The sequence below is a fragment of the Phalacrocorax aristotelis genome, chromosome 1 (assembly GCF_949628215.1).
Source record: "Phalacrocorax aristotelis chromosome 1, bGulAri2.1, whole genome shotgun sequence".
Classification (NCBI taxonomy): Eukaryota; Metazoa; Chordata; class Aves; order Suliformes; family Phalacrocoracidae; genus Phalacrocorax; species Phalacrocorax aristotelis.
Genome location: NC_134276.1, coordinates 182,005,414 through 182,025,133, shown reverse-complemented (window position 1 = coordinate 182,025,133; position 19,720 = coordinate 182,005,414). Strand labels below are relative to the sequence as shown.

Below are 19,720 nucleotides of genomic sequence, written 5' to 3'. Positions count from 1 at the left end.
AAGCTCAAGCTTTTTGACTCCCAGTTCAGCTATGCTAACAACACACACGACCTAGTATTACTACCACACTTTAATTTTTACTGCCTTGAGAAACATATTCCCTTTTACCTGCTCAGTGTGCTGCACCCCATCGCATGAGACACTGCAAATAAACAAGAGTTGCAAAGCACTTTATTTTCTTGTTTTCTAAAAACTACTTCCTTTGTACAGAATAGACTTTAAGAAAAGCAGCAGCAGTTTTGTGTCACAACTGCAACTAATGTTTTTGACGGTGTTAACGTTCAAACACTGCTGCTGCTACCCTCTCTGGTGTTGCTGCTCTGCAGATGCTGGGATGCTTCTTTGCTAAAGCCGTGCCCAAGGTTCATGTATTCCAGAGCTGACGGTACTTGATAACATCACAAGGCTCTTTGTCCACCACACAGATAACCTGACACAATAGGTTAATCCTTAAACCTCACTCATTTTTCTTTAATATTTGCATAAACACATCTTTCCCCCTTCTTCCCTAAAGCCGCATGATGAGTGAGCTCTTCTGAAGACACAGTCAAATTGGCTAGGGAACTGAAAAAAGTTGCGTTTCTTAACCTTTCTGCAGATAACTCTTTTTCCTTATCCAGACAGTTAAGGCAATAAAGTCTGTCTTATCTCCAGCAGCAGCTGCCGTGAGGGCAGACCAAATGGGCTGGCTTTAGTTTTTGAGTTTGTCATAAATCTAGCGCTCATCAAAGGTGAGCGGCAGGAAGCAGTGGAAGCCCTTATTGATCTACCTGGCAGTTATCATGCAGATAGTTCACAATAAAATATTTCCTACATTTAAGGGCTGAGCCTGCTCCCACTCAATTTAATAGGAGCTGGACTAGGCTCAGCACATCACAGCGCTAACCTTCCATCAGCTTGTCCCTGTACCCATTGCCAGATATTCTTCCAGAACACACCTCGAGCTCAGATGAAACAGGGCTGAGGGACATTGCTGTGTAGCCAACAAGATTGGATTCTGCTTTCAAGAGGTGGCTTCCAAGCACGCAAATGTGATCTTGACATTGTGATCCCTTCCTGGAACAGGAGCTCCATCAAATTCTCTCTCTGTGTACAGTTAAGGGAATTACATCTTTTTCCTGCCATCTACAGTCAGCCAAGGTCCCCTCCCCCTCCCAAATATTGTTTTCAAGGACCCTCTAATTGGATCACTGTTCCTCATTACAGAAATGGTTGAGAAGCACTACTGACTTTTGAGAGGTCTAGCGGTCTCTAGTCTTCTAGTCCAGATAAGGCTTCACATACTTCCAGAACTCTGGATTCTTTATTTAAAAGTACATGTAAACTTTTTATTTTTATTTCTTTTCATTCCAGCATAAAAAAGATGAAACAACCGTAATCATTTCTCTGATGTATTGCTACACATTGACAGCAGGGAGCTGGACTTTTTTTGGTATTAATTCTTTCTAGTCTATGATATTGTAAACAATGAAGTCAGTCTGCTTTGAAAGCACAATTCAGTTCACTTTTAAAAATGCACAGCCTATCTTGATTAAATCATTACAAACCACTTCTAGCTAAAGACTACTGTCGCCTGCCTACAAAACAAGAAGCCTTATTCAAAGGAAGAAAACCTCACACCTGACATCAAAATGAAGTTATTTAACTTTTAGATTATGAGATTACTTATTAGGCTGGATCGCAGGTCCAGAAGAAAAAAGTTACAGGCTTTTAGTATTTTTCCCCTTGAAAACAAGAATTTCCTTTATTGAAAAGGTAAAGCGATTGGGAGAGACTGCATTTCATAAAGATTTACTCAGATGGAAAGTCTGAGGTCACAAGTGAAATAAGATTAATAAAGCTGGCAGAGTTACCAGTGCACTGCTAATGTTCAAATAAGATTTCTCTTCCGTAGCCAAGCCTCAATGCTTGATTTACAATCCAGGGATCTTAACTTGATTCTAATATTTTTGGCGTCAGTGGAACAGAGGGAAAAGAGCAATTTGGAAGCTTCTGGTGCCTGTGAGCTGAATTCTTATGTGAAGAAATGGGGATTTTTGCTGTTCGCGCCCCCCCAACAATTTCTATTCTATATTTTTTAACAGATATTTTTGATGCTTCACTGGTAATTCTACAGAGAGAAGAATGTTCTACTATAAAAGTCAGCTGTGACTTCCAGTCAGGTTTGTTGAGAACTGTTCTCCATTTACTCTGAGGCAGGACTGCTCTCCCTCTTTATGCTGAGCAAACTATGCTGGGCAGCAGAACCAGAAAATAAATAAAAAGCAACACTTTAAAAATCTACAGATCTTTCAAGTAGATATACAAGCAGGCACCATGAAATCCCTTCAAGTGATCAAACAAGAAACAAAAATGGTGAGTGAACTGACTACCAGAATTTCATCTGTGATGCGGCACCGTACTTTCCATTTTTTCATTTGTTTAGTCTCGATTTTCAAGGACATCAGATCAGGAACACCAGAGTACTTAACATTTAATAAAAAGAGTGACTATCAAACACTTTCTATATCCTTATGAGGTATGTTCAGACAACATTGTTATTCTGTGTTATGGAACTGGAATATTTTCCATCATTTTTCTTTCAGAAGCTATTACAGTTTTTTGGCATAAATCTGGCACAGTCTGCATCATGTGTTGTTGGAACTCTGCCATTTTATGGTGTATTTTGTGGCTGGATATATTACATTCAACATTAGTTGTTTAAAATGGAGTCTGCTCAAGGAAATATTAGTCACGTTTCTTTCAAAAGGCCATTAACTTCCCACTGTGTTTCCTGGTGATCAGCAAAGCAAACATGAAATTAAGATAAACCTAGACTTACACACTAGTGTGTCAGTTAATTAGGTGGCAGGGAACACTGCACATATCTTATGTTGATAAGGCCTGCTGATGCCTCTTCCAGCTCTTCCAGTACACACTGCTCTGGGACATCACCGGCACAAGCAGTTTCACTGTACTCTCTGCTATTTTTAGAATTGCAGTTTCTCCCCTACAACTTCATCCTCTTATCACATTGTGCCATTTTCTCCAGTAGGATATTCTACTACATGGGACTACCACTCACAACAGCGTGCACAGCACAATGCACCCAGATGTTTTGCAGATTACTCAGCCATTATCATATGGACACATTAAAGCCAAACAGAGATTAAAACTAAAGGAGGTGGTGGTGGAAGGAAAAGGGAAATGGGAGACAATTTCATCCCCGGATTGGTCTCTCTTCTTATGAAAGGCCGGGACCCTTTCTATAAAGCCACACATCTCTTTTACCATAGCGCTGATCAATTGTCAGATGGCCAAAGCAATCCTACGCTGGGTGATGCCGGAAGCCACAAACTGTAAGAGAATTAAGATACATTGGACTTGTAACTGAAGCACTGAACTCACATTTAGGAGATCTAGGTTAACTTCCTCTTCAGGCTTGTGTTCCCCAAGCATCCTTCAGCAGTTAAATTAGTATCACTTAATCCTCACCTGAACAATGAAATAAGAATACGTCCTCTTTGAACCCATGCCTGTCCAGGCTCATGAACCTTTGTTTGAATGGTGCCAAACACAAAGAGCATCCACGGCTCACTGCCATTGATGGCCACCCCATCTCTACCAACCGTAGAGCTTGCCTGGATAGCAACAGCACACCATCTTTGGTCTGAGCTGTGAACTTCTGAAGCACTGCCTGGCTACACGCATGGACATGGTATGCAGTAACACCATGCTGACCTCACATACCATCTTCAAAGTGCAACTTTAGTAACTAATAGAAATATACCCATCTGCAACACACTCATTCATCATCCAATTTTAAACACGTTTTGCTAGGGAATAAGTAACAAAATCTATCCATTTACTGTTGCAATTCAGACTATCATGACTGAAATTAATAGTCTCCTCAGAAGATGAAAGGAAAATTGCCTCTGGCAGTTGTTGCCTGCACAACTGCTGAATGTACCAGAGCAGTTCCCACTCAATTTTGGATTTTGTTCTCCCTCAGAATACACTGATATAGGAAGCCAGAGCTTTCCTGGAGTAGGTGCTGTGTGAACTATCCTACCACAGTACTAAAAAGAAAAGAAAGACACAAAAATTCAAACGAAAAGGGGCTCATGAATGCCCACCAGTGGAAGGGAAGCAATATGGTGCACTGAACCTCTACAGAAGCCAAAGGACCAAGGAAATACTGGTGCAAGGCTTTCATGCCTTACCTCTTAAGAAGTGCTCTGACGGAAGGATTGATTGACTTCTGCAAGGCTCTCACAAGTCCTCTGACACAGAAGCCTGCCTCTGCCATATGGCCTGCCTGAAATCTGCAGCTGTATGCTGTCCTCCCACTGCAAAAAAAAGGGGCTGCAGGTGGAGACAGAGGGACGAGCATGCCCAGAGCTGTTCAGAAGTCAGAATGACTAGGTGGTCACCTTGTTCTTTTGAGGTTGCCACGACAGAGGCCTACGCCCAAGGCCATTCTTGGGCACATAGTGATAAACCTGCATTAAAATAAGAGCTGATGGGGAAAATATTTGTCGTGTATCGTGTCCGTGTATTCCTCCCCCCCCCCCCCCCAGTTACTCAACCAGTACTAGCTGAAGCACAGTTTTGTCTAAGACTAGGCTGGAGGACTTCACATAGAGATGCTCTCATGACCTGAGCAACTCACTATCCTGCAGCTAGCTTTGCACGTGGAAATTAGGGCCCAGAAAAGAGGATGCAAATCCAGAAGATGCCAGTTAACCTAAACCAACGTCCTGTGCGGCCAAAGAAATCAACATGGACTAAAGGCAGAGGAAAGCCCCTTTGCCCTGACTGCACTAACAGTGTCTGCTGCACAGGGAGCCAATGCTCAGTAGCCTGCGGGCTGTAAATCCATACCCTCCCTTTGCCTGTGCAGTAACTTCCCCACAGTGAACAGTATCTCTGCATTTACCAAGTAAAATATTAATGCTAAAATGATTAAGTGATTTTCCTCCTGTTGTGCAGGAAGAGCAGTGCAACATGTTTGAAACAAAGAAACTCAGCTGTAACAGCAGATAAGAAAAAAAATCCAAAGTAACTAACTTCCAGATAAGAACAGCAGAAGAGAGATGTTGATGGTGCAACAGACTGATAGCAGAACCTGGGGACAGCCAAGGTGAGTAAGGAGAATTATTTGGGTCCTAATCAGCAAGACAGATGCAACCTTTGGAGCGTAATGTTTATGCCAACTTTGTAAGAAATTTGTGTGGGTTTGTTTTGTTTTTTTTTTAAACACTAGAGTAAAAATGTTATTCACAGAATGTTATGTTTGAAATTATCTCTAATTTTGTTTCACGCTCTTGCTGTCTTCCATGTACTTTCTTTGAACATGATACCCATAGCCCTGGCATATTTGCTACATATAGAATTAAAATAAACAAACAAAGGTAAAGGAATTTTCCAAAGGAAACAGCAGAAATGCTTTTCAGATCAGCTGCTGTTTTTAAATACAAGCCAGAAAGGACATCAAAAGAGAAAAAAACCCTTGTAGGCAATGCTTTATCTCATATTTCCTATAGAAATAGCAGACTCCCTAGATACTAAAGATACCTTTTATTTAACAGGCAAACAAATTATTTTAAATGCAGCTGAACTGTAAATATTTATTAGGTCTCTTTTCCATTTGGTTCTCTGAATATGAATTCTCCCAACGCAGTATTTCCTCTGAAGTTTTCAGCTTCAAGCCAGTGAACCTGACTAAAAATCAAACGTGATGAATGTGGGGGTATTTACAACCTTTCTTTAAAACCTTCCACCCCTGCCTTCAACCACCAGCATTTTGCCTAGTTTCAAACGACACTGCTTGGGCCAGGCTGAAGATAAGAGACACCTTAAGAACATGGAACGCCAGTAGCCTTGGCCTGCCCACCTTGTGTGAGGCAAAGCTGACAGTGAGCCTGCCTTGGCTTAAGCTTAAATTTCCGAGAGGAAGAATCAGGAGATCAGAAGCAGCATGCAAGAAATCTCTCAGCTAGGTTAGGAATGATGTTTTGACAAACAGCCAACCAACTTCAAGCAACCGATCTGACTGTCGATGAAAAACTTAAATAGTAACAGGATTGTTCGCATGAAAAATAACACCATTAATTTTGACTTATATTTCCTGGGCGGTTTATCAGCCAACGCAACTCGGTGTATGAAGCATCCCACATCTCCTCAGCTAGTTACCCTGTTCCAGCTTTACGAGTGCTGCTACACTAAATGAAACTAGTCTTTCTTCACCCATCTTATCCTGCAGCTACTAATGCTTACTGAGATCACCTCTCAGTTGGATATCTTTTTGCCTGATTGAGATACTATTGGCATACTATTAGAGCAAATGAATAAAACCCTGCAATATTGTTCACATGCACAAAAAGAGCAGTCTGTGGTATTTTATACTGTCACACAGTAAACACTGGGATGGATTGAAATACCTCTGTGGCTTGTTAGCTCTATGTCTGAGTTCTCATTATCCAACACCAATAAGCTGCTGAAGGTCTTGCAGCTGAACAAGGTAAACAAGCACAGCCATGCTAATCGATGGCATTCTCAGAAAAGATGAAGACTCCTTTCATTGAGATTTGCACCACCAGGCTTTTCTCCGCATTTGCTGATGGCTAAAAGACATACACTGTCAGTCACTGGTGTTCAGCGGACACATGGTCCTTCACTGAGCCACAGTAACTCAGTGGCATGTGTCTGAACCTTAGATATTACCGGGCAATGCTTGTCATCAGCAGCACCTGATCTGGTCCTCATGTCTCTTACCAGATACTGGAGTCGCTGGCGTTCGGTCTCTGGAGTGAATTCTGAAGACATTGGAATGACTTCGCCATTTCGGATTATTATAGCCCTGTAACAGTAATAAAACATCATCAGTACAGAAAAAAAAAAGTAAATACCCAGAAAAGCACAGGGTACAGTCACACTCTTATTCTCTTCAGAATCACAGTAAAGTAAAGCCATTTCTTTTCTACTGAAGTTGTCAGCAGAACAGGATAATAATTCCTGCCCTGCATCCTTTAGGGTAGATAACAAAGTATATTTGTATATGCCGAGTTCATTTCAGAGCTCACAAAAACATCCAGGCAACAAAGGCAAGAGTTATTTCAGTTGATGTCTACAGGGTATCCTTATTAAGTGAAATGCAGACACTCGGAGGAGATGCTGCAGAATCACTGATCGTAGAACAACTCTTTGCAGGTTTTAATCCCAGTTGTGGCTGACACTGTCTAAACTACTGGCTTCAAATGACTCATGCAAGCAGTTTGCAATTATTGATTGGTCATGTGTCATGTCAGAACATTTCTACTCCAAGAGCAAATGGAAATGGCAAAGCAAATCCTGTTTAACACAAATTTAACTAGTTACCTGCTGAAAGATGACAGGTAACGGAATGACTATAGATCAGCCAGGAGATTTCACATATACTTCTTCAAATGGTAGAGAGGAAATTCTCTCAAACACCTGCCTGTTTTCTTTTAACAATCTGCTATGCTGCATGCAAATTACAGTCCAATTCTTCCCTGGTGTAATGCTACTGGCTTGAACACAGTCACAAGGGGGAAAGAATTTACCCGGTATTCCTATGGCATTCTGTGGTCATGTATTCACTCACAGAATTGTGTTCTTTCCATTATTTACGCAGCTCTCTAAGTATAGTAACACTTGGCGCTTTCTAAAAGCTGGATAAACTATGTATCATTCCGAAGATTTTAATGCCAGTTTTGGAGCTGTTTTTCAACCATCAGTAGATTAATTCAGTGTTTGGACAGTAGCAGTGTACCAGCTCTCCTCTTGAATTTGCACAGAATTTGGTGTAGATAAAACAAGCAACTGTCACTTGGATTCCAATTTCTGTATGTTTTACATGGTCTCCTTTCTGCAATCTTTTCATCCTGTTGATATGATGTTTATGTGCTGGCTTACTTGTCTTGATAGTGATCAATTTGCTGGCAGTGCTTCTATGCCAGATATTCTGATAGCACTGCAACGCAACCAACAAATATGGTAGGCACACAGAGACTGAAAACTTCACATCTAAATTCAAAACACAGGCATCTTGAGAAAACCAGCCCAGGTATAAACCAGCTTTGTAAAATTAGTGCCACTGGATAACTTTCCAAGTCTTCTGGATATGATATTAGACTAAAATTGTCTCCGAACTATCATCTACTATTGCTAGTATGCAAAAGGAAGGAGCAATATCAAAGAGGAAAGGAACTGTTCACATTTCTGAGATCCACACAGAAAAGAACAGACAGGTATGGGATGGTGCTACAATAGGACAGGTGGGAAAAGGCTGTAGTGATGAGGGGAAAACAGCCCTGCTTTGACAGATGACTAATTTACTGCTCATGGACTTCCAGCATGCCCTTGCAAATAATCCTATGTAGAAATTAGAGGTGGCAAGAGTGCAACCTACATACTGAAGGCTCCCACTGGCCCTCCACTGCTACAATTAAAACAATATTGTGTCCTTGAAATGAGACAGACATGGTGGTTGTAACTCATTAATTTCTTAAGTTAAATTTGTGCAGAATTTTTGATGGATTTTTTCCTCTTTATGGGATCTGATTACAGGCTTACAAAAAATGCTAGTCCAATTAAAAATAATAAAGGTTTGCTGAAAATTTTTATTTTCAAGACAGTCATTTAAAAATTAATTAAGAACTCCACTACCTCTTTTCTGCAACACCACCTTTTCTTTTATTTTCGCAATTCCTAAGATATTCAGCTTTGAACCAGGCTCATATACTCAAAGACAGTGGACAGTTTTTATAACCTTTTTGTATATAACTTGACTCACTTGAGTAGGCCTCCATTTAAGGGGACTGTGGGTTTAGTACTGAGTACTCTGGTAACAGTCTAGACTAGACTGATCAAAGGAGCTGATCAGACATTAACCAAATTTTACACACTAGTTTAAGAGGGTCATAAGGGATCTACTGATCTTGCGCTTGTCTGAAAGAGCTAATATTAAAAACACACATTGATATAACTGCTAGGGCATCAGGCTAATTTTTTAATTATCCTCTGCTTCCCCTTTAATCACCATTTCACAGGAAACCTATGTTTTAAAGACCACTCAGACCAGTCTGGGGTTCACCTTTTCCTTTGTGCGCAGACATACTTCCTATATAGGTTGATAGCTATCATTCTCACTTCTATGGGTAGAATTGGGCCCTGAGGGACTCACATCATATAAAAAGCAATTCAGAGGCGAGTGGGTCAACCTTTCATGGCTCAACTTATTTTCACTAGAAATTGCAGCCACCTGGGATGAAAAGCACAACCCAGCACAAAAAAACCCAAAACCCCAACCAACAACCTTTGGAGGGGGGGAATTAAAGCAGTGCTGTTGATACCTGATAAAACAGAACCTCAGTTTTATGTTTTTCATTAATGTTTTCAGCAGTTGGACTTTATTCAACTTGAAAGTTACAGCTGCTCGTAAGAGTCAAATTATTTGATCCGAGGAATTAGACGGCTCTAGATATGAGTAACGAGAGGGATGCAGACATACATATACAGGTCACTGGTCTGAATTCAACTCTGGTGGGCTCATTATCCTCTTACTAGTCTTTTTACCTTTCAGCACCAGCCACTTAGCAGTTTCATAACAGCAAAGCGTATTTCTGATGGACCAAGTGACAAAAATGGACACATTTGTCAGCCGTCTCAGTGGAGAGGCTGGGTGCGAAAGCCTGGCCTGGGAGCCACCTTGCTCCGTGGGATTTTTCCTTATGATTGAAGAGGTGCCGTATCAGGCCCTAGTTGGGTTTGGAGACTGAACTGCCCTTTCCATGACCTCGCGGTGACAGAGCTGCCAAGCACTGACTGAAGGCTTTTCCCACTGAGCAACCTCCAGAGCCCTGAATTCAATAGCCCAAAGTCAATAACTGCTCACGGGGAGGGAGCCTAGCTGACGCGGCAGCCGCAAACAGCCCAGCAACTGCTTTTAGAGACCCACTCTATACAGTCCTGTAGGACAATTAATTTTGACTTTACGCTTCCTAATGGACTAAGCAGCAACATGGCATTACGTGAGCGTTACTGCCTCTGCCATGCATGAAAGATGCATGTACGTGATGAATAGTGCTCTGAAAGCATTTAGCTCCCTGTGCACTGTGGAAATATGAATGTATTATTTTATATGAGAATACAACTGTCCTATTAACCTGTCAGAAATAGCTACATAGGAAGCAAGAAGAACTCAAAGAGATGCAGTGCCCAGAGAGCATCTGATTCTGCCATGTTTAATAGTGACATTTTAATTTCAGCCACACTGGTGAAACACATTATAGCAGAGCCACAGGGCAAGCCTGCCAAAGGCAGACGGACAATTCATGTTTGCAGGGAACAAGTATGTCAACACTAACCAAATATTCTTGATGATGAGGTTGCTTCAGACCCACACCAATCATTAATTTATATCACCAGTGAAGTAGTAATTAAAAAACAAAAGGTTTTTTTGGCAGGATAGGAAATTGGGAGTCACAGATGTGCAGCCCCCTAGTGCGTTGCCCTCCATTCTCTATGGCTCTGATACCCTTGCAACCCACCACCATCCACAGCAAGCAAACAGGAAAAACTGCTCTTAGGTCTTGAGGCCATGGAGGCCACTAAGTAACTTATTTTGATCCCTTCTAAAAACAAACTATAGATTTCCCTGAGTCCTCTCCCCTCTTCTGAACCCAGCTACCTGATCCCCCCCTCACACGAACTACAGGATCACTACAGGATCGTACTTGCCCTTGCGTTTCACAAATACATGTTCTGGATGAGAAAGTATGTACATTCCCTAATCTGCAGCTGGTAAATATTCACAGAAACAGGAATATACCAGGGGAAAAAAGTCCCCAAAACAGAGCTGGTGTAGCAAAAGTAGCCTAAAATGGAAGAAACAAAAACTCTGACTTGGTATCTCTCTTCTGGCCACTTCACGGAGTACTTTCTGATCTGGAGAAGCAGTGCCCTGGAACAACTGAATGTGGAACAAGAGATATGCCAGCGCCTTGATGCATACGGCGGGACTGGCAGTCACAGCAAATCTGGCAGCGGGCTACATCCACTCAGTCACACACAAATGAAAAGAAACCAGAAGCTTAGAGGGCTGCATGTAAATCCACAGAAAATACTACATTTACCTTTTGGGTTAACAAAACTGCATAGTCCATGATGATCAGCTAAATGATCTTTTCAGTATTTCAACATTCAAACAGAACCCTAAGAATACTGGGTTTTTGTATATTCAGATTCAATACTTTAAAATGGTATTTGGTGCTTCAGAATACATCCCCTTTTAAAGTACGTAGTGAATGAAGCAACGGAAGGGTAAAAATCTGCCACTGTGTTGTGCTGCTACTCTCACACGCAGGATGTAGCAACAACACTAGCTTAAGGAAAATACCAATATATCAATTGCTTTTGCATTTTTTGTATGGATGAAACATCCACCTTTCCTTGAATCAAGCAGGGCTGGGCTTTTTTTTTTTCTTTTGCGGAGAACACAATCAGCTGAGAATTGCACGGCATCCTTCCTCAGTTTCTTATAGGAAACAAACAGAGGGAAACTCATACATTTTAGAGGAAGCTATTGTTGGTTACTCTCATTTAATCATACAGAGAAAGAAACACTTTAGTGAACAAGGTCAAAAGTGTAATTTCACTGCTGTCATAGGTCTATTGGGATTCTGCTGTTCAAAACAAAGAGGCATATCCTACTGTTAGGAGTATTCAGGGGACACCCTTATTCCATTACACACTTTTTCAGCCAAAAATGATTTGAAACGCAACATTAAACTGCACATTTCTACAACAGAGAATAAAAATCTGGTAAAGGTGACAAAGAGCGACTGTTCGGAAAACCCTTTTTGACAGCGTATATCAATTCCAAGCCACAGGGAGGATGTATCCATTTTGTCAAAAGGTGTTAAGCATTGTGGGTTTGGTACAGATGAAGCAGAAGTGTCTGGCTTGTCTGAAGAGGTATTAGAAATGTGTCAATGGAAAAGAAAGAGGGATTAAACTGACAGAAAGAATAAGGCAGGGTTTTATTACATTCAAAGGGGAACCAAGCAGTAGATTTTAATTAGGTGTGTCACAAAATAGCTGAAAAAAAGAAAAGTAAATCCTAGAACTATGGAATCAGTCTAGGTAGGTACTTGTTTACTATGGTAACTAGATAAGTATATTTAAAGAAGCCAAGGAAGAGCAATGCTAATGTCTGGCGAGCTTCAAGCCAGTTTTGTTTATTTACCTTTTCTTAATTGCGAAGAAGTGAAAGAAGTGATTATAAAAAGATTTAAAAAAACGTTTCTCTCCTCTCTAAATGAAGTACTGGAACTTACAGCCATTACGATTACTGATGACTTTTAAAACATTCAGCCCTGGCACCTTGGTTTCACTTATTATGAACTGAATTACTCTCCCTTAGTCCCACACAGGCTCATTTCTCAATGTTTCTTTAGAAACCAGGTGAACAAACACCTCACTGCACTGGCAATAATCATGGAACTATAGTGCAAAGCCTTTAAATGATTTCCTTAATTTTATGAATTAAGGCAGGCTGGGGATAGTGAAACAAACCATTATATAATGTTTAGCTGGCATTAAAACAGGTCCCAGCGATGACATATCCATCACCATAAAACTCAGAGGTGAAAGCAGCAACCCTCAGCAACACCAACGGAAAAAAACCCTGGCTGCCTCCCACCCGTAACCCAAGAGATGTTTCAAAAATGCCCCAACTCCTACTCCGCATTGCTACCAAGAAGAAAACAAGCAACAAACCATGGAGGGGGTAGAGCCAATGAAAATTGCCTCTGTCCTCATTTTCCATCTACTGCCAATCAACAGTCCTGCCACCCTGGTTTCTTCACATTTTTCAGCACAAACATCAGGCTGTCCGCAGAAATATTGTGACAGAATAGAAACACTGGATCATTTTTCGTTCAGCTGAACAAAGCCAACGTTAAGAGGGAATGCACTCTCCCTGCTTGTGGCTCTTCTTGTGACAATGTAGTCTCATCATGTACGCTGTGGTTAAAGCAGGCTGCTCAGACGCATTCGTTCATTCATCACTTGGGGGAACTTCAGCTCCCTCAAGCCAATAAAAGGTGCGAGAACTTGCCTTGGTGAAGTATTGCTCAAAGGCAGTGCTAAAGTAATTTCCTACAGGAGCGTGCTTCCGCATTTCCTGCAGGAACAATGAAGAACCCTCCCAAACTTCTGCTAAAGGCCTTTTGCAGGCTGTCAGCCACCCTGGCTGCTCTGAGGGTTAATATCTCGGCAGCATGACCCTGCTCCGGCTTGACACCAAGGTCAGGCATTCCCAGGTATTTCATTCAGCGGCCTCTTTTCATGTCCTCGCACCAGCACGGAGCCAAGCGTGCTACACCCCCTCCCGTGGCAGCACGAGAACCTCCTCCTGCCTTTGAAAAGAACCAGGGAAAGAAATTATTAAATCCAGTCCCTGCAATAAACCCTGAAAGTAGTCTTTCAGAGGCACCTACAAGCACGCAAGCTGTTCCTTGCACGCATGTGTAGAGCTTTAAGTTGTTTCCAGCTACCTGATCCATTCATATTTAAATTTCTAATGCTTATTTAGTGATTCCTGTGGAGAAGGTCTCTGGGCAAAATGAGGCTGCTGATATACTCTAAAGCCACTATTCTGGTACTGTTTTTACTAAATGAATTCTATTATTTTTAATAAAGGATCACGAATGGGCAAGTAGAAGCTGTTTCTCAAAGCAAAATAATATTCATAGATTTCCATGGACAGGCTTACTTCTCATCTACACTAGTACCTGAGCCAGTCAGCATCTTCCTTACTGCCACCATAAATAATAAAAATCTGAATTTTTAGAACTGATCTCACATTCCATCCCATGTATTCAACTAGCAACTTAATAAGCAGCAGTTAAAGGGATTTTCTGCTCCTGGCGGCCTCCCTCTGCCCTATATATCGCATCCAACAGTGAGAAGCTCTTGGCTGTCACCAACACTGTAACTAAATTACTTCAGTTGTTTCTGCATCACTACTCACTGTACAGTTTAAAATTAAATATAACATTGAGCTTGCAGGTTGTCCGCAGAGGAGATAGCTTGGAGAATACACATCGCCCAGTCAGTTTTGACCCCAGGAGCTGCATGCTTCTAGTTCTCAGGGCCCCTTTGATGGGCTGCAGCTCCATTCCCACAGGACTCTCCCATGAATCCCCTGCTCTAGTTTAGGTCCTCAAGTGTATTGCTTGTCTGATGCAATCTAAGTATGGAGTTATTGTTAGCAGTTGGCTTATTAATAGAGTTTCATTTTAGGGCTAATTATACTTTTTTTTTTTTGTACTCCCACCCCATCACTAATGGGATGGCACTGGCTATCTTTATGTGATTTTCCTGATTAAACTTGCCTGTTTAATCAGGAAAGTAACTTTTGCCATTGAACCAGCGGTGACTTTCTGTGTTTACCTATACACTTCTAGCATTGTCTACTTTGGTTCCAGTAACACAAAACCAAAAGCCAGTAAACTAAATGAAAGCGCTCTGTGATTAACTGTGTGTACTTTCCTGTTGGCTTACATCTGAACCCACCGATCTTTCAGAGGACTTCAGCTGGCAGCTAGGAAGCTAGTACAAGTCAGTTTATAGTGAGTTTATAGCGACGCTGTTAGCACACGAAAACTGCTCGCCATCGGTTCCAGCATCCTTAGGTTGGAGATTTGCTGCCTTCACGGGATTCATTTTGCCCGTGATGATTTCAGTGTATTCTTCATTTGAACACAGCTAAGTCCAGGATTGCAATGAAGATACACCACTGTGTTTCTGTATCTCAGCTGAACAACATGTCACCAATTACTCAGGCCGTGCCAGGGAAATGAACAAAGAAGTGCAGTCATGCCTCTGTGGCCAGCTCTGAGCCTCAGGACTGGTATCTGTGGCATCAAAGTCTTTTTCCCTGCTGTCCAGGATATCACATTCATCTCCAGGACGAGTTACTATGGCAACTAAACCTGGGCTTAGTGGATGAAGGCATCATTGTGCAAGTCAGTGTTTACTTTGCCAGTTATATGGCTGGGATATGGCTGACCATGTAAGATGGAAGAAGCATGGATCCCCCCCGCCCTTCACTGTCTTACTGTTGAGGAAGTCAGAATGACTTTTATCACCTAAAGCGTTGCATCTACTTTGATCTCAGCTTTTTCTGTTTAATTCAGTGGCAGCAGCAGGATATTGGAGCAAGCTGGACTGAGAAGTAAAAGCAGACTGAAAGTCGCGCACTCTGCTCACTCTGCATCAGTGAATTTTTCCTGAAGCCCTGCTTCATTCACCCATGCAGAAGTGACAAGGGAAGCCCTCGCTAAAAGCTCCAGGAGCAGGGCTCAAGCTGCACTGCAGAGCTGCTGCTGAGACTAAATGGACTGGGCTGCCTGGCAAGCTCACTGAATTCAAGGGACGAGAAAAGCTTTCCAACACAGTAAGGACTGCAGCAGACTTGAAACATTCACCAAGCAAGCCTGGGATGCTCCCCCTGGCTCTCCTCTCAGAGTATGGATGGGACTAGAGGTCCAAGGCACCCAGCCTGCTTAGCATGCCTTGGCCCTGGCCCTGTAACACTGGAATGAAGAACCTGAGGGTCACTTGTGGTCAGCTACAAAGGCACAGATTAAAAAGCTGGGTTTGAGCCTAATGCACTGCACTGGGAGATCTTGATTCTCATATATTTGCTTATACCTCAAGTTGCCTCTATTGAAGGTCACAGGCTCTTTATGCATCAGTAAAGTACTGGTAAAAGAGTGATTAAAATTATATCTCTTTGCCCATCTTGTCTCAGACACTACAAACTCTACAGGCTACACACACAACATATATGCAAAGATGTTATTACAGTGGGATTCCTTCCTTGATCAGTGCTGTATTCACCAATAACAGTAGGCAGCAGAGGAATTTTTACTTGCAGTGGCAACAACCAACTATTTTGGTCTGGCTCGATTAGTTTGTTCGGTTTCAGTTGGTTTTGTTCTCCCCCCTCCCTTTTTTTTTTTTTTCATTTTTAAAGGCTGAAAACCTATGAGAATTAAAGTTAACAAAATTCATCACTCCTGGAAACTAATACCAATGAACTGTGGCCTTTCAGTTTACTGACATTACTTGAATAGCCAAAATCCAATTCCTCATAGTCTGGAACATAAGGATTTCATGGTTACATGATGTCTGTGTGGTTAGGGCCAGAGATCTAACTGAATGTACCACTCATTGAAAATGTTTACAATGGCTTCAACACCTGCTAGATTGTCACAGACATTGCTAAGGCATACGGTCTCCCAGGAAAAAACAAGTGTTTGAAGAAAAGGCAGGACATTTGGTTTGTCTTCAAATGCCCATGAGCATTTACTGCCAAATAAACTGTTTCTGCCAGGTGGGTGCTCAATACAATGTGTCAGTACCCTGGAACTTGTCATCCACTGGATCACTAGAAAATGCTCTTCCTCATCACTGCATGTTGAGCGCAATGACTTATTTCTGATCCAACACTTTTTCTCCATACCTCGAAGTGTTTCCTGAAGCACCTCCAAAAGCTTTACCCAGCACAAAATCTTGCAATATCTGACGCTGCTGCTATTCCTGTGAATCCCGTGCTCTTGCTTCTCCCTGGAAGGAGGCCAGGCAGAAAAAGGGGAGCAGAACTGCTTTCTGCAGGCCTGCAAGTTGGCCTTCCAAGGAAGAGAAGCAGGGGAAATAGAGAGATGGGACTTGGCCATATCTCCTGAGTGTGACTAAGATGCCACACTCTTTTCCAACATTTTCAGCTAGGCAGGATCAGACTTCTCCACCTACCAAACTGCAGTCAGTGAAGGAGAACGTATGTGGGAGAGACTCGCTTTATCTTGAATTCAGTGTCTCCTCACTACACAGGCTCCTGAGCAAACCTGACTTAGGTTATCTGCTGCCCAAAACAATCAAGCATTTACTATTTTGAAGTGATTCCATCAAAGAATTAATAATAACGTAAAAAGGGAATGTGCATATAGCTTGCCCAAAAGACAGTCCATAAGTATTGCTCTTGCCTCTTGGGAGACACCTTCTGAGGATTTGGAGGAATTATAACTTCAGAGGACAAAGAGGAATCACCACAGAGTGTGTGGTCCTAGGATGAAAGGCCCTGCGTGCGCTTCAGAGATTTGCAGCTCTTTTTGTCCCATCTTTAGGAGAAGACAGGAAAAAGAACGCTTTTCCAAATACCGCAGACTGGAGAAGCTTAGTAACTCAGTTAGTCTTTCCTCTAGAGACCTCTAAGTACAAAGCACGGTTATTGTTGTTTATGCAGACACAGATGTAAGGAGACAGAGGGCTTAGGCAGACCACTCAAGAAGAACAGGGAAATTGTACACCATTTAGATTAGAAGATGGGTAGTTAAGAAAATCAGAAAATTAAAGTCCGTTAAAAATACTTTAAACCAAAGACTAAAGCAAACTAGCTTTATAGCAGTAATATACTAGAACACTTTTTGGTTTCCATCCTTACACAGTGTTAGAGCTTCTGGCAAAAACTGCTCTGCTGGACTGCCTTGAGGAAGAGGTCAGATACGATGAACCACAAAACATGGGTCAGAATCATCAATTCTGACTTCTCAGAAATTCTATTTAAGCTACAGTGCCAGTCAGCAGATACATGGCTGTTTCTATGGCCCTCTCATTTACTTCACAGAAGCAGATTAATCCCCTAAATTTGACTTCCTATAGGAACTATGCATGAAGGAAGCATTTGACAAGCACCGTGACACAGAAGTATAAAATGTAGTGAGATTCAACACAAGCAGCAAATCCAGAAAGAATTGAAACAGTAAACAAAGTAGAATTCAATTTTCAATTCACTATTTTATTACACTGGGAGAAGTCAGTGTTATAAACACACTCTCCCACATCTGGGCACCTGAAGCACCAATGAAGTTGCTTAACCTGCACGCAGTGGAAGCATCACAAAAACATTCACTCCACAAGCTCCTATCATTTAACAATACCAAATACCTTAGCATTAATTCTACACTTGCAAAAAGGAGGAGAAAATCTATTCTGGACGTGAGGATATATGTTCAAGCAGAGGGTGAATATGCCCTGAAAACACAAGCACAGGGGAACAAAAGCAAGGAAGCAAAAAGATGATAAAAAGCTGATGAAGCAAAGCAAAAAAATCCAGTGACCCTGCAAGTCTGTGAAGCCTCTGAAACAGACTCTTTGCTTTGATCCCATCTTCTGCCAATAAATCAAAAAAGCCCAAAATGCATTTGCAGATATAGTGAGAGTTTCAGGGCCTATGGAAAAGTCAAATCAACTTGTGGTGTTCTGCTTCTTGCATAATGATAAAAGCACAGCCACCCTACGTGGCTTCAAGCACAGCACAAAATGGCAGTGCCTGCAGTCTCCGAGCACCTCCTTAGCCAGACAACATGAAAGCCAGAACACTCCTGCCAAAGACAGTTAATATGATCATATTGCATTACAGTCGCTGTAGTGATATTGGGCAAATGTTATGTTGCATGAGGCTATACAATAATTGGGCAGTAATCAGTAAAAACATTAAGTCCCTGTTTTACTACTGCTTCATCACTAGCTATAAAACAACATCCTAATAAAGAGCATAAAACTAAAAGGAACTGAGATTAACAAGGCGTGTTACGACAGTTTAGAAGTAAAAGTCACTTTAGCAATATAAAATTGAACAATACTATTTAAAAGAATGAGAAGATTTACTATTCCTTATTTTTAAAAAAGTAGCTATTCAGAAGGTCTGGCCTAGTTACCATAATATATATGTCAAACTGGTAAGCAAAGCACAGCGCACCAATGCTTACCAGAAAAGCACTATGCATTGGATAGCTAACTATAGCTCTATCAGTCCCTAATTAGATAATCTTGCATGGACAATCCTAACCACTGAGAGGGGAGGGAGAGAGAAACATTAGAAAAAGCTTTGGCCAATATTCAGACACGAATTTTGACTGTACAAGTAGGTATATTTATGGCATAGTCCAAGAATGATCAGACAAGCTGTTAGAGAACGAAAGCGGTTCCCTCCATGTTGTTTTTATCAGGCTCTGAATACATCACCTCATTTTTAGTAGGGTTCTGGTATCATGTGCAGTTAACGTATAATTATTACAGAACTCTGATTGCATCATTAGCAGAAGTTTAATTATATCATTGACATTAGTGATGCCATAACATCAAGCTCAATAATAGTTCATAACAAAACCTACAATTAGCACAATTTTTCCTCCCTTTTACACCAACCAAAAGTGTTCAGCTTGGAGAAGCCTAATAGTCCATACAGAAGTGAGGCTAGGGCTGAACCTGAAAGGATTGCTGGCTGGTAATTTAGTAATATGGTAATTAAAGTCTTTTCATGATGTAATTACACATCAACTACAAAAGGACAGCTGCTATACAACACTGCCAGGGTACGTAGCATGAAATGATTAGATTTGAGAGGCTTTGGTGGTTAAACTGAATGCCACAGACATAAGTCTGAGGTATAGCTAGCACAGCATAGCACATTATTATTCAAGTCTCACACTTGGCGTTTCCTTAGTCTCATTGTGATAGTAACAGTTTCTTGCCCGTACCTTGGTCTCGTAACAGCAGAAGCTGTTCAAAACTCACCTTTAAAAGCTTCTGCTGTTTTGAAGTTGCCTGGAATTAAAAGACCTAACCTGCTTCTGGGCAGAGGCAG

The 19,720-nt window shown here is 41.5% G+C and overlaps 1 protein-coding gene across 1 annotated transcript in view; it reads right to left on the bottom strand.

The window, feature by feature from the left end:
- Nucleotides 1–19,720, bottom strand: part of PPM1H (protein phosphatase, Mg2+/Mn2+ dependent 1H) — a 138,989-nt gene that overhangs the window by 31,992 nt on the left and 87,277 nt on the right. Inside the window, exon 5 of the mRNA XM_075080932.1 lies at nucleotides 6,757–6,841. Within this exon, the coding sequence (XP_074937033.1) occupies nucleotides 6,757–6,841 (85 nt within the window). The remainder of the gene's footprint in view (nucleotides 1–6,756; nucleotides 6,842–19,720) is intronic.